Raw genomic sequence first — 15275 nt, forward strand, 5'->3', positions numbered from 1 at the left:
AACATGTTTATAATTGGAAATTTTTCAGTTCGAAATCAGCTCCCTAATATTGCGATGTACGTGCCGTATTCCAACTTGGCTGGCAAGGGGCAGGTTAAGACTTTTTTGAAATTCTTGATTCCTCACACAAGGGTCACCTTTTTTTAGGTTTCCAGATATTTGTGTCTCTGTCTTTGTCTCTATCAGACAAGAGACAATTTTATTGTGTTCCGTTTGTCGGTACCTTTAGTCTCTATTATTTCTTTCAGTTGCTATATATGCATAGAAGTTTTAGGTCTTATGGCCACAGCATTGGATTTAATTCCCTTTGCTCATTTTTCAATATAAAAAACCTTTTCAGTCTTATGCTGAATTATGGTGCAGGGATTCTAGGATTTCGCATTTTAAATCTTCGAATCCTAATATTTATCTCTCTTGATTTTGTGGTTAAGATCACCATCATTTAGTTCTACAGGTCTCTTCGTTTCTTTCAACCTGGACCATAATCTCTACAGATGCGAGTCTTTTTGGTTGGGAGGCTGTCTGAGGATCTCTGTCAGCACAAGGGGTTTGGAAATCTCAGGAGGCGAGATTACCATTTGATATTTTAGAACTCCGTGCTTTCTCAGAGTTTTTTTCAGTGTGTTTCGTTTTGAAGAAGAGACGTTTAATGTTTTTCAAACAATATCACTACTATGGTGTAGGACTATCAGTCCTTCGGTTGTGACAGAAGTGTCTCGGATATTAGCTTGGGCTAAATCCAGCTCCTATCTAAATTCTGTGGTTTTTATCCCAGGTATAGATATTTGGGAAGCGGATTATCTCTGTTAATCAAGCTTTTCTTCCGGGAGAATGGTCTCTCTTACCCAGATATGTTTTTCATCTCATCTGAATAGAGAACTTCCCAGGGGCCTATTAAGGTCCGGGAATCTTCAGGCGGAAGTAGTGTATGCATTGACATTTCTTTGGAATTATCTTTTTGCCTATCTTTTTCCGCCTCTAGTTCTTCTTCCAAAATTCTTATGGAGTATTTGTTTGTTATGCTGGTAGCTCCAGCATGGCCTCTCAGGTTTTGGTATACAAATCTCATTCGGATGGCCAGTTGCCAATGATGGACACCTCCGTTTAAACCAGACCTTTTCTTTCTCAAGGCCATTTTTTCCATCAGGATCTCAAATCATTAAATTTGAAGGGATGGAGATTGAACGCTTGGTTTTTAGTCATAGAGGTTTTTCTGACTCATTGATTAATACTATGTTTCAGGCTCATAAATCTGTCTCTAGAAAGATTTATATTGAGTCTGGAAGACCTACTTTTCTTGGCATTCTTTTAAAATTCATAGAATTTTATTATTTTTTCAGGTTGGTTTGGATAAGGTTTTGTCTTCAGTTCTTTGTTAGGACAAATCTCTACTCTTTCTGTTCTTTTTTCACAGAAAGATTGCTAATTATCCTGATATTCATTGTGTTGTACAGGCTTTGGTCCATATCAAGCCTGTCATTAATTCAATCTCTCCTCTTTGGAGTCTCAATTTGGTGCTGAGGGCTTTACAGGCTCCTCCGTTTGAAACTATGCATTTTCTGTACATTAAATTACTTTCTTGGAAAAGTATTGTTCCTTAATGACTCAGTCATTAATACTATGTTACAGGCTCGTAAATCTGTGTCTAGGAAGATATATTATCGAGTCTGGAAGACTTACATTTCTTGGTGTTCTTCTCATCATTTTTCTTGGCATTCTTTTAGAATTCCTAGAATTTTACAGTTTCTTCAGGATGGTTTGTATAAGGTTTGTCTGCAAGTTCCTTGAAAGGACAAATCTCTGCTCTTTCTGTTCTTTTTCACAGAAAGATTGCTAATCTTCCTGATATTCATTGTTTTGTACAGGCTTTGGTTCGTATCAAACCTGTCATTAAGTCAATTTCTCCTCCTTGGAGTTTGAATTTGGTTCTGGGGGCTCTTCAAGCTCCTCCGTTTGAACCTATGCATTCGCTGGATATTAAATTACTTTCTTGGAAAGTTTTGTTTCTTTTGGCCATCTCTTCTGCTAGAAGAGTTTCTGAATTATCTGCTCTTTCTTGTGAGTCTCCTTTTCTGATTTTTCATCAGGATAAGGCGGTTTTGCGAACTTCATTTACATTTTTCCTAAGGTTGTGAATTCTAACAACATTAGTAGAGAAATTGTGGTTCCTTCGTTGTGTCCTAATGCTAAGAACTCTAAGGAAAGATTGTTGCATTCTTTGGATGTAGTTAGAGCTTTGAAATATGTTGAAGCTACTAAAGATTTCCGAAAGACTTCTAGTCTATTTGTTATCTTTTCTGGTTCTAGGAAAGGTCAAAAGGCTTCTGCCATTTCTTTGGCATCTTGGTTAAAATCCTTGATTCATCATGCTTATGTCGAGTCGGGTAGAACTCCGCCTCAAAGGATTACAACTCAATCGACTAGGTCAGTCTCTACTTCCTGGGCATTTAGGAATGAAGCTTCGGTTGATCAGATTTGCAAAGCAGCAACTTGGTCTTCTTTGCATACTTTTACTAAATTCTACCATTTTGATGTGTTTTCTTCTTCTGAAGCAGTTTTTTGGTAGAAAAGTACTTCAGGCAGCTGTTTCAGTTTGATTCTTCTGCTTATAATTTCAGTTTTTTTCATTATAAGATTTAAACTTTGTTTTGGGGTGTGGATTATTTTTCAGTGGAATTGGCTGTTTTTATTTTATCCCTCCCTCTCTAGTGACTCTTGCGTGGAAGATCCACATCTTGGGTATTCATTATCCCATACGTCACTAGCTCATGGACTCTTGCTAATTACATGAAAGAAAACATATTTTATGTAAGAACTTACCTGATAAATTCATTTCTTTCATATTAGCAAGAGTCCATGAGGCCCACCCTTTTTTGAGGTGGTTATGATTTTTTTGTATAAAGCACAATTATTCCAATTCCTTATTTTATATGCTTTCGCACTTTTTTCTTATCACCCCACTTCTTGGCTATTCGTTAAACTGATTTGTGGGTGTGGTGAGGGGTGTATTTATAGGCATTTTGAGGTTTGGGAAACTTTGCCCCTCCTGGTAGGAATGTATATCCCATACGTCACTAGCTCATGGACTCTTGCTAATATGAAAGAAATGAATTTATCAGGTAAGTTCTTACATAAATTATGTTTTTAGTTTTAACAGCCGTTTTTTCTTGGTGCCTCTTTTTTACATTTGTGCGACTACTGCATACTGTTTTGTCTTGGTATTGCAGTAGCACCTTACCTGGATGATATCTTGGTACAGTCACCATCTTTTCGTCTACCAAGGAAACACTCGGAATTCCTTCTAAGTCTTCTTTGGTCACATGGATGGAAGATAAACATGGAAAATAGTTCTCCTTACTCCAAATACCAGGGTGAATTTCCAGGGTACGGTGATAGACTCTATATCCATGAAGATCTTTCTAACAGATCAGAGACGTTGCAAGCTAACATCAGCTTGTCTTGGCCTCCTTGAGACCTTCAGTGGCCCAGTGTATGGAGGTGATTGGACTCATGGTGTCTCCCAACATGTAGTAATGGACAGCCTGTCGAGAGATTTGCTTTCTTGGTGGCTCTGTCAATATCACCTGTCCGAAGGCACGTGCTTCTTGAGACCGTCCTGGTAGATTGTGACTACGGACGCAAGTCTATCCGGCTGGGGAGCCGTTTGTGGTGTCAGGAGGGCACAAGGGCTCTGGTCGAGTCCTCTCTTCCGATCAATACCTTGGAATGCCGGGCAATCTACAATGCTCTGAAGGTTTGGCCCCTTCTGGGTTCGTCTCAGTTTATCAGACAATATAACTTCTGTAACCTACATCAACCATCAGGGAGAAACGAGAAGTTCCTTAGCAATGAGAGAAGTATCTCAAATTCTAGAATGGGTGAAAGCCCACAATTGTATGCTTTCATCGATCCTCATTCCGGGTTTGGACAACTGGGAAGCAGACTTCCTCAGCAGGCAGGAATTATCTCTCCACCCGAGGTATTTGCAGAGATATGCAGCAGATGGGGAATGCCGGACATAGGCCTCATGGCCTCCTGTCTAAATGCCAAACTACCCAAGTACGGGTCGAGATCGAGGGATTCTCAAGCAGAACTAATAGATGCTCTAGCGGTTCCTTGGAGGTTCAGACTCGTATATCGGTTTCCTCCATTACCTCTTCTTCCTCGGGTGGTGGCCCGCATCAGGGATTCTAATTGCTCCATCCTGGCCGCGAAAGACATGGTTTGCCAATCTGGTGGGGATGTCCTCATCTCTCCGTGGAGGTTACCTGTTGCTACAGGGTCCATTTCTACATCAAAATCTAGATTCTCTGAGACTGACTGCGTGGAGATTGAACGCTTAGTTTTAGCTGCGTGAGGTTTCTCTGAGAGTGTCATTGACACTTTGATTCAGGCTCGTAAGCCTGTGACTCGACGCATTTACCATAAGGTGTGGCGGGCTTACCTGCACTCCACTAGTGTGAGGAGCGTGGTTTTTCTTGGCATAAGGTTAAAGTTGCCAGAATTGTATCTTTTCTCCAGGAGGAACTGGAGAAGGGTCTATCTGCTAGATCCCTGAAGGGACAGATATCAGCCCTGTCAGTTTTGCTGCAAAAGAGATTAGCTGAGCTTCCGGATGTGCAGTCCTTTGTTAAGGCCTTGACTAGGATCAGACCTGTGTTTCGAAGGGTGGCTCCGCCTTGGAGCCTCAATCATCTTCTTTGTGTGTTGTAACAGGCTCCGTTTGACCCCATGCATAATGTTGACATTAAACTGTTATCGTGGAAGGTTCTATTTCTATTAGCTATTGCCTCAGCTTGCATTGTCTCTGAGATTTCTGCTTTGCAATGTGACCCCCCTTACATTGTTTTTCATGCCGATAAGGCAGTTTTACGTACTAAGTTAGGTTTCCTTCCTAAGGTGGTTTCAGATCGTAACATTAATAAGATATTTTTGTCTGATTTTTGTTCCTTCCTTGTGCCCCAGCCTTCCTTGACGAAGAAGCGTTTGCTTCACAGTCTATGTATGGTTTGTGCCTTGAAGTTTTACCTTCAGGCTACTAAGGAGTTCAGACAATCTTCATATTTGTTTGTCATCTATGCGGGTAAGCGTAGGGGTCAGAAAGCCACTACTTCTTCCCTGTCTTTTTGGTTGCGGAGTGTCATCTGCCTAGCTTATGAGACAGCGGGTCAACAGCATCCTGAGAGGATTACGGCTCATCCCACTAGAGCAGTAGCTTCTTCTTGGGCCTTTAAGAACGAAGCCTCAATGGGTCAGATTTGTAAGGCAGCTACCTGGTCCTCATTACATACTTTTTTCTAAATTTTACAAGTTTGATGTGTTTGCTTCGGCTAAAGCAGCTTTCGGGAGAAAGGGTTTTGCAGGCTGTGGTGCCCTCAGATTAGGGTCCCCCCTCTTTCTTGTTCCCTCCCGTTATTCCTTTAGTGTCCTCTAAGGGTTGGGTGTTTTCCCAACAGTAAGGAATGAAGTTGTGGACTCTCCCTACCTTATGGAAAGAAAACTAAATGTATGCTTACCAGATAAATTCCTTTCTTTCTTGGCAGGGAGAGTCCACGACCTCGTCCGTATGATATTTTAATTTGGGCGGCTCCCCATTTTATTTTTGCTTCTGGCACCTTTTTATACCCTGATGTTTCTCCTACTTTTCCTTGTTCCCTCGGCTGAATGACTGGGAGGGATATTTTAAGCCTTTGGCTGCAGTGTCTTTGCCTCCTCCTGGTGGCAAGGTGTTGTATTTCCCAACAGTCAGTAATGAAGTTGTATACTCTCCCTGCCAGAAAAGAAAGGAATTTATCTGGCAAGCATCAATTTAGTTTTTTTCTTTCATGATTTAGAAAGAGCACGCAGTTTTAAACAGCTTTCTAATTTACTTCTATTATCTAATTTGCTTCATTCTATTTAAATCGCTGAAAAGCATATCTAGATAGGCTCATTAGCTGCTGATTGGTGGCTGCAAATAATTGCCTCGACTGATTGGCTCAGCCACGTTCATTGCTATTTCTTCAACAAGGATATCTAAAGAATGAAACACATAAGATAACTGAAGTAAATTGGAAAGTTTTTTTTATATTGTATTCTTTACCCGAATCATACAAGAAAATGTTTGGGTTTAGTGTCCCTTTAAGATGGCGTGACAATTGTGAGGTGGGGGAGGTAAGAGAGCTGTTTGAGGCGGATCAGGGGGTGGGATGTGTCGGATGGGAGGCTGATCTCTACACTAAAGCTAAAATTAACCCTACAAGCTACCTAATTAACCCCTTAACTGCTGGGCATAATACAAGTGTGGTGCGCAGCGGCATTTAGCGGCCTTCTAATTACCAAAAAGCAATGCCAAAGCCATATATGTCTGCTATTTCTGAACAAAGGGGATCCCAGAGAAGCATTTACAACCATTTCTGCCTTAATTGCACAAGCAGTATGTAAATAATTTCAGTGAGAATCCTAAAGTTTGTGAAAAAGTTAACAATTGTTTTTTATTTGATCGCATTTGGCATTGAAATGGTGGAATGAAATATACCAAAATGGTCCTAGATCAATACTTTGGGTTGTCTACTAAAAAATATATATACATGTCAAGGAATATTTAGGTATTCCTGACAGATATCAGTGTTACAATGTAACTATCACTAATTTGGGGGGGGGGGGAATGGTTTGGAAATAGCAAAGTGCTTCTTGTATTTATTGTCCTATAACTTGCAAAGAACATGTAAACATTGGGTATTTCTAAACTCAGGACAAAATGTAGAAACTATTTAGCATGGGTGTTTTTTGATGGTTGTAGATTTGTAACAGATTTTGGGGGTCAAAGTTAGAAAAAGCGTTTGTTTTTTCCATTTTTTTTTCATCATATTTTAATTTTTTTTATAGTAAATTATAAGAAAATAATGGTATCTTTATAAAGTCCATTTAATTGCGAGAAAAACTGTATATAATATGTGTGGGTACAGTAAATGAGTAAGAGGAAAATTACAGCTAAACACAAACACCGCAGAAATGTAAAAATGGCCTTGGTCCTAAACGGTAATAGAAAATTGAAAAATGGTCTGGTCACTAAGGCTTTAATTTAGCCTCTTGTGATTTTTTTTTTATTGCTGTCAGACTTGATTAATTATTTTTCCCCCCTTCAAAACAAAGTATATTGCATTTTCTATTCAGTGACTCATTTTGTGCCAGTTGAATGAGGCATTGCAAGCTGGCCTGGATGCAAAAGTGTTAAAATTCATCTATGTTGGAAATGAAGAGGCTGTTATGAGTGACCTTTCTGTAAGTTTCCTGCAGCAGTGAGGCATAAACTCTCCTTCTGCCAGTGCTCATCAGTTTGAGTCATTTCCCTATATACTACCTCGTTCTCTGGTTAAATAGAAGTAAACTGGCTTGAATATTTTATGACAGCTCAGCTGTACCTAGAGAACAAATGTCACCCAATCCCACACGCAGATCATATTCCTCTCTGTTTTTCCCTTGTGCCTGTGTGCTAAACAATACTTTTCTAACTACTACAAACAGCCCCCTTTTAAGTTTCTTTTAAAAAAAATCAGGTAAAATAACCTAAATGGATACTGTTTATTTTTATTTCACCTATAAGGGTTTTCCCCACTATATATACACTATGTATATAGAGAAGATAACATTAAAAAGTTTGTTTTTACATGTGCAGTATTTCTTTTAAATGGGACATTAAACACTAAATACATTTTCATGCACCTCCCTCTATTTAGTGCTGCCCTTTTGGAACCTATGTTACACTGAAGGTATCTGTAGAAGAATTGCTGCACATGTGCAAACACTTTAGCACTGGAATGTAGTGAAAGTTTTCAACATGGTGGCACCTATGAGTAGAGTGAGGCGGGGAATAACCTTAATACTATTCTAATAAAATGTGTTTAGAGTCGCATTTGTGCAGCAAATGTCTGCTGACCTGGAATAACAATAGCATTTCATAACGCAACATCTGCAAACTGATATTTTTTTATAGTGCAAGGCAAAACCGAGGCATATAGCACTTGTGTATTTTTAAGCTGGGTTGTACATTACATAATTGTGCAAGTGTTCTGTTGTGACTTATCATGTTGGGCACCCTTGTTACAGAGAGGTTCCACAAGCTCCAGAGTAACAGATGCCAGACTAACCAGAATGTAAAGAATAGCTGTACTTAGACTCAATTGCTTATAATTGAGTGTAAGTCTAACAGCGTACACTATATTAGGTATGGCCAAGAAGTTTCTAGAGGTCCACGTGTGGTCTTCTTCACTAGTCTATGTGCCCCTCGGGGAAAAGCAAAACAAAGTAGGTGTGCATTGGGAATATGTGATGGTTGGCCAAACAAAGTGATGAGAGCAGCAAAGAGAAGGTACCCTGCAGCCCCTGCTGGCCCTGTGCCATAAGACATTGTTATGAAGTGTATATTATTTGTGTGTTTCATAGTCATATGTTATATATTGCCCAATTAGGAAGTTGGCCATCACTACACTACTTCATACCAAATATTAAGGATGATTATAATAAAAAATAAAATCCTGTTGCTAAACAGTGTAATATGCAATTTACTTCAATTATTTTGCTTTGTTGTTTTGATATCCTTTGTTAAAGAGTACCTTTTTTTTTTTTAAGTTTCAAAAAGATTTGATAAAGAGTTTGTACAAAATAATGAAATTGTTTTACTATATGCAATATTGAGTTTAGGCAAGTCCTCATTTAGTACATATTATAAAATTGAAACTGTATCAAGTATAACAGGAAAATAAAATAATACAAAACTAAACTGGTAATTTCAAAGATTGTTTAGTGTGAGAGCCAGTATGTGGTGGAGGGTATTAGGGAGGGTTGAGGTGTGGGAAATAATGGTGGAAACGGCGAGAAATAAACACATGGTGGAAGGGGAAAGGGACCTGCAACTTTTCATGTGGGATGTGCAGTGTTCCAAACTAGGGTGGTTATTGGTGTGAGCTGGTTTCCCAATAGAATTTAATGTTGTGGTAGAAGTTCATGGTGCCCCTCTGAAAGTAGCCATACTTCTCTAACTTTAATGTGTGTTCCATATGTTCCTTCCATGAGAGAAAGGTGGGTGTAGTTTGTGATTCCTATAAGATAGCAAAAAGGGATGTTGCAGAATTCAGTGTGAGTTGTATTAAGTGTAAGCGGATTTTACATGGATGTTTGGGTAGTACATTTAAATGCACCGTTGAAGGGTCAAGGCAGAATGTGGATTCAGGGCCTAGTACCGACTTGATATAGCATTCGATAGAGGACCAGAAAGGTTTTAGTTTGAGGCATGACCACCATATGTGGATCATGGATCCCTTTCCACCGCAATCCCTCCAACAGGCATCCGAGGCGTTTGGAAAAATGTGATTAATTTTCACTGGGGTGAGGTACCATCTGGTGAGGATCTTATAATTTAGTTAATTGGGAGGATTTTTTTGTTTCTCATAATGTTTCCATTCAGTGTCATTAAGTTCCCGGTCCATGTCAGTGTGCCAATGTTGGTTATAGTTCACAAAGGGCATCAGTTACAATACGTTTGGCCCACCCTAATGTGTGTCGCAATGGGGAGTCTATTAAGCACAGTTGCTCGAATGGAGTTGTGGGTCTGGTAAAGGAGTCGCTACGTGGGGTGGTGGTGTAACTGGTGGTGAAAGCTCCCCCAAGTATGTCCCCTAGATCTTGCCTCTCTTTAAGTTTACCATTTGACATTAGTTATCGGTGTAGTGTATCCTAGTTCCCAATTAGTTAGTTTATGTAATTTGTGTTCTAGGCCCCCATGTAATTCTGCATTGACACTGGTGATAGAGGGGACCTTAGGGTAGAGATTTTAGGGAAATGGTGGATCAGGGTTCAGGGATTCCCATAAGGTAACTATATGATGATATAGTGGGTATGATTTGTTAAAGAGTAATTCTACGTCAGGAGAGTACACGTGTCCTTAGACATCTGGCAGCAGTGTTTGTAACCATAGCATTGTTAATAGCAATATTATACATAGTTGCAAACTCTGAGGCCATAGAGTGTTTGTAGCATTCTTTCGTCGCAGTGTTTGCAGCTATGTATAACATTGCAATAAACATTGTTGCAAACACTGCTGCCAGAGGGCTAGACACGTGCACACTCCTGAGCTCATCTAGGAGTACTCTTTAAGAAAGTATAACAAGGTAAACAAAATTTATAATAGAAGTAAATTGGAAAGTTGCTTAAAATTTCATCCTTTATCCAATCTATTTACATTTAATTTTGACTTTACTATCCCTTTTAAAGGGACTGTAAACACCTTTTAATTGCAAGACATTTCTGTTGCTATAGAATAACATGTCAAGCAAGTCTAAACATTTTTATAACAAATTTACATCCGTACAATGGATGTAAATTTGTTATAAAAATGTTTAGACTTGCTTGGTATGTTATTGTTGTTGTTTTTCAATAGCCAAATTTCACCCACCATTGCCTTGTTTGGTCTTAAAGGGCCAGTAAACCTAAAAAATAATGTTATATAATTCTGCACATAGTGCAGAATTATATAATATTATATTAGCGTTATCTTTATAAAACCTAATATTCCCTTTGAATTTTTTTAAAATATGAATGTTTTTCAGACCCGCTCTCTGTGCTCTTCTGAGCGGGTCTGTTTTTATTACACAGCGCATCTGGCCAGCTGTCTAGTCACAGCCCGGCCCGACCGCGCCATAACACTAAGTGCAGCTTGCTCCTGCTGTCAGACAGAGCAGGAGCGAGCTGCACTTAGTGTTTAATGGCGCGGTCGGAGCCGGGCTGTGACTATACAGCTGGCCCGATGCGCTGTGTAATAAAAACAGACCCGCTCAGAAGAGCACAGAGAGCGGGTGTGAAAAACATTCATATTTTAAAAAAATTTAAAGGGAATATTAGGTTTTATAACGATAACACTAATATAATGTTTTATAATTCTGCACTATGTGCAGAATTATATAACATTATTTTTTATGTTTACTGACACTTTAAGTCTGCAGACAATAAGGCTAGCAACATTTTTTACAATAAAGTACATTGCTTTACACTTGTCATCAGTTAATATCAGAGAAAATATGTAGCGGATTTAACCTTGAAAAGTCATCAGGGTGCATTTAACTTTGTGAGAATTATGAAATCCTCCCTTTTCAGTGCAGAATTACATGGAAAGGGGGTGTAATAAATAATAAAAGTGTATTGCAGTTGTTTTATTATGCATAACTAAATATAAAAATCTCAAGCGGTTTGCTGTCCCTTGGGTAAAACTTATGTTTGTTAATAGTACATAGAGCTGAGAGGGGTGTATGTAAATCCAATTAAAAACTTAAGAAAATAAAAATAAATAAAATCTATGTGCTAATAAATGTATAACCATATTTTTCTCACTTTTCTTTTCAGGCAAAATATATATCTCATTGCATTGATGAAATCAAACAGGAGCTCAAGCAAGATAACATAGCAGTTAAAGCCAACGCAGTCTGCAAGCTTACATATGTGAGTTATGAAACTGTTTCATCCATATATTTGTGTATGTATAATAAACATGTACCCCAAGGCAAAACATGCTGTGATCTGAGATGTCATCGCAGTAAATGCAGCATGTCTGCAGAAAGAGTAAGATACGTGCAGGAGCTTTTAGCGCTGCTCCACATCAGGTTGTTCTCTCTTAAACAGCACTACAAGTTTTTACTTAACACTGCAGCCAGAGAGAAGTGCTGTTTGAATAGAACAGTCACATATAGAGCAGCTCTGCAAAGCTTGATGACTGGCTCTGAGGGATTTTTATTCAACCCTGTCCCCTAGCCTTTCCTGGTCTGCAAAGCTGTGACTTCTGAATTTAAGACGTTATTGTGAATAATGCACCTTATTTATTACTGCATTTTTACCTCATAATTATGTGATGTTAGACCAAGGAAACAAATGTATTCAAGATCAGCAATGCAAGCTGAACACATTGGGTGAGCAAATGACAAGAGGCGTATATGTTCAACCACCAATCAGCATTTAACTCCCAGTAGTGCATTGCTGCTCCTGAGCTTAACTATGTATGTTTTTAATAAAAGGATACCAAAAAACTAAGCAAATTGGTAAATGGATTTTATTGTTTTGTTTTCCTAGAAAGACGTGTTAATCTAGATTTCCCTTAAAGGGACAGTACAGTCTTAAGTAGGCATTCATGATATAAACATACCATACCATTTTAAAACAACTTTCCAATTAGTTAATTTGCTTCCTTCTCTTGTTATTCTTTGCTGAAAGGTTTTTCTAGGTAAGCTCAGAAGCAGCAAATAACCTAGGTTTTATCTGCTGATTGGTGGCTGTGTGTTATTTATATATATATATATATATATATATATATATATATATATATATATATATATATATATATATATATATATATATATATATATATATATAACCATGAGAATGCATTCAACTAAAATAATGTCATATTAGATTTTGAATGTGGAGCGAGGAAAATAATTGAAGTCTGAATGATACATCTACATGGCAGTGTTGTGAATAATAATGTGTCAAATTCAGAGATCTGTTTTCATGTTTAACTTGATTTTACAATTAACCTCTTAAGGACATATGACAGAATTTTTCCGTCATAAAACAATTGAGCAAACTGAAAGCTGTGTCCTTAAAGGGTTAATAATTGCATGTGCTTGTGTGTGTAAATGTAACATTGTAGTGAGTCTCATGCTAAATGCTACTTATTGTTAAAGGTAAAGATTGATTAGGAATGCGGTTGGTTATCAGGGCTTATTCTCTCTGACTAGCATTTTCTGCTGTTGTACAGGATGTGGCAGTAGCTCATAGTTATGGAACAGCATTTTTGAAGGAAATAGCTAAGTTTAGGGATCAGTGGTTAGTGATTGTGTTTTTATTAACAATAAAGTTTAAGTGGAAACTTATCAAATTGCTTTCCGTGCTCTGAGGTATTTTCTTTTACAAGATATGACGAGTCCACGGATTTCATCCTTACTGGTCAGCAGGAGGAGACAAAGAGCACCACAGCAGAGCTGTATATATAGCTCATCTCTTCCCTCCCACTCCAGTCATTCTCTTTGCCTGTGTTAGTGATAGGAAGAGGTAAAGTGAGGTGTTAGTTAGATTCTACAAGAAAAGTTTATTTTTAAATGGTACCAGTGTGTGCTATTTTCTCTTGTTAAGTGTAGTCAGTCCACGGGTCATCCATTACTTATGGAATATATCTCTTCCTAACAGGAAGCTGCAAGAGGATCACCCAGCAGAGCTGCTACATAGCTCCTCCCCTCACATGTCATATTCAGTCATTCTCTTGCAGCCTAATTAGATAGGTCGCTGTGAGAGGTCTGTGGTGTTTTTTAACTTAGTTTATTTCTACAATCAAAAGTTTGTTATTTTAAATGGCACCGGAGTGTGCTGTTTATTCTCAGGCAGCATTAGAAGAAGAATCTGCCTGCGTTTTCTATGATCTTAGCAGACGTAACTAAGATCCACTGGCTGTTCTCATCTGAGGAGTGAGGTAACTTCAGAGAAGGGGAATAGCATGCAGGCCCCCCCTGCAAATGAGGTATGTGCAGTAATTATTTTTCTGAGGAATGGAATTGACTGAGAAAATACTGCTGATACCAATGTAAAGTAAGTTCAGCCTTAAATGCAGTGATAGCGACTGGTATTAGGCTGATGAGTGTGTGTACACTGAATGTATTTTTCTAAGGAATGGAATTGACTCTGAAAATACTGTTAATATTGAAATAATGTATGAGCCTTAACTGCAGTAAAAGCGACTGGTAGCAGGCTTATTAATAACAATTCATAACTTTTCAAATGTATGTTTAAAACGTTTACTGGCATGTTAATCGTTTTTTGTGAGGTACTTGGTGATAAAACTTATTGGGGCATGATTTTTACCACATGGCCATCTTTGTTTTCTGCATAGAAACAGTTTTCTGAGCTTCCCTACTGTTGTAATATGAGTGGGAGGGGCCTATTTTAGTGCTTTTTTGCGCAGTAAAAATTCAGTCACAATCTGTCTACTTCATCCTCCATGATCCAGATCGTCTCTAGAGAGCTCAGGGGTCTTCAAAATTCATTTTGAGGGAGGTAATCAGTCACAGCAGACCTGTGACAGTGTGTTTTGACTGTGAGAAAAACGTTAATTATTAAATTGTTAATCCGTTTTTGGGTATTAAGGGGTTAATCATCCATTTGCTGGTGGGTGCAATCCTTTGCCAACTTAATACATTTACTGTGAAAAATTGGTTGCTATAACTATTTTGGTTCATTGTTATTTCAACTGTGACAGCTTTTTGTGCTTCTTAAAGGCACAGTAGCGTTTTTTATATTGCTTGTAAATTTATTTAGAAAAGTATTTCCAAGCTTGCTAGTCTCATTGCTAGTCTGTTTAAACATGTCTGACACAGATGAATCTCTTTGTTCACTATGTTTAAAGGCCAATGTGGAGCCCAATAGAAATTTATGTACTAATTGCATTGATGCTACTTTAAATAAAAGTCAATCTTTACATGTAAAGAATTTATCACCAGACAACGAGGGGGAAGTTATGCCGACTAACTCTCCTCATGTGTCAGTACCTTCGCCTCCCTCTCAGGAGGTGCGTGATTTTGTGGCGCCAAGTACATCAAGGAGGTCCTTACAAATCACTTTGCAAGACATGGCTACTGTTATGACAGAAGTATTATCTAAATTGCCAGAATTAAGAGGCAAGCGCGATAGCTCTGGGTTAAGGACAGAGCGCGCGGATGAGGTGAGAGCCATGTCAGATACTGCATCACAGTTTGCAGAACGTGAAGACGGAGAGCTTCATTCTGTGGGTGACGGATCTGATCCAGGGAGACTGGATTCAGAGATTTCTAATTTTAAATTTAAGCTTGAGAACCTCTGCATATTGCTAGGGGAGGTATTAGCGGCTCTGAATGATTGTAACATGGTTGCAATTCCAGAAAAATTATGTAGGTTGGATAGATACTATGCGGTACCGGTGTGTACTGACGTGTTTCCTATACCTAAAAGGCTTACAGAGATTATTAGCAAGGAGTGGGATAGACCTGGTGTGCCCTTTTCCCCTCCTCCCATATTTAGGAAAATGTTTCCTATAGACGCCACCACACGAGACTTATGGCAGACGGTCCCTAAGGTGGAGGGAGCAGTTTCTACTTTAGCTAAGCGTACCACTATCCCGGTGGAGGATAGTTGTGCCTTTTCAGATCCAATGGATAAGAAATTAGAGGGTTACCTTAAGAAAATGTTTGTTCAACAAGGTTTTATCTTACAGCCCCTTGCCA

At 38.6% G+C, this 15275-nt stretch overlaps 1 protein-coding gene across 2 annotated transcripts in view; it reads left to right on the plus strand.

Moving 5' to 3' along the window:
- AP3D1 (adaptor related protein complex 3 subunit delta 1) overlaps nucleotides 1-15275 on the plus strand; it is a 419857-nt gene that overhangs the window by 36086 nt on the left and 368496 nt on the right. For both annotated transcript variants that reach the window (XM_053703077.1, XM_053703078.1), the window contains exon 2: nucleotides 11377-11472. In XM_053703077.1, coding sequence (XP_053559052.1) covers nucleotides 11377-11472 — 96 coding nt within the window. The remainder of the gene's footprint in view (nucleotides 1-11376; nucleotides 11473-15275) is intronic.

The sequence above is a fragment of the Bombina bombina genome, chromosome 2 (genome assembly GCF_027579735.1).
Source record: "Bombina bombina isolate aBomBom1 chromosome 2, aBomBom1.pri, whole genome shotgun sequence".
In the NCBI taxonomy this organism is placed as follows: domain Eukaryota; kingdom Metazoa; phylum Chordata; class Amphibia; order Anura; family Bombinatoridae; genus Bombina; species Bombina bombina.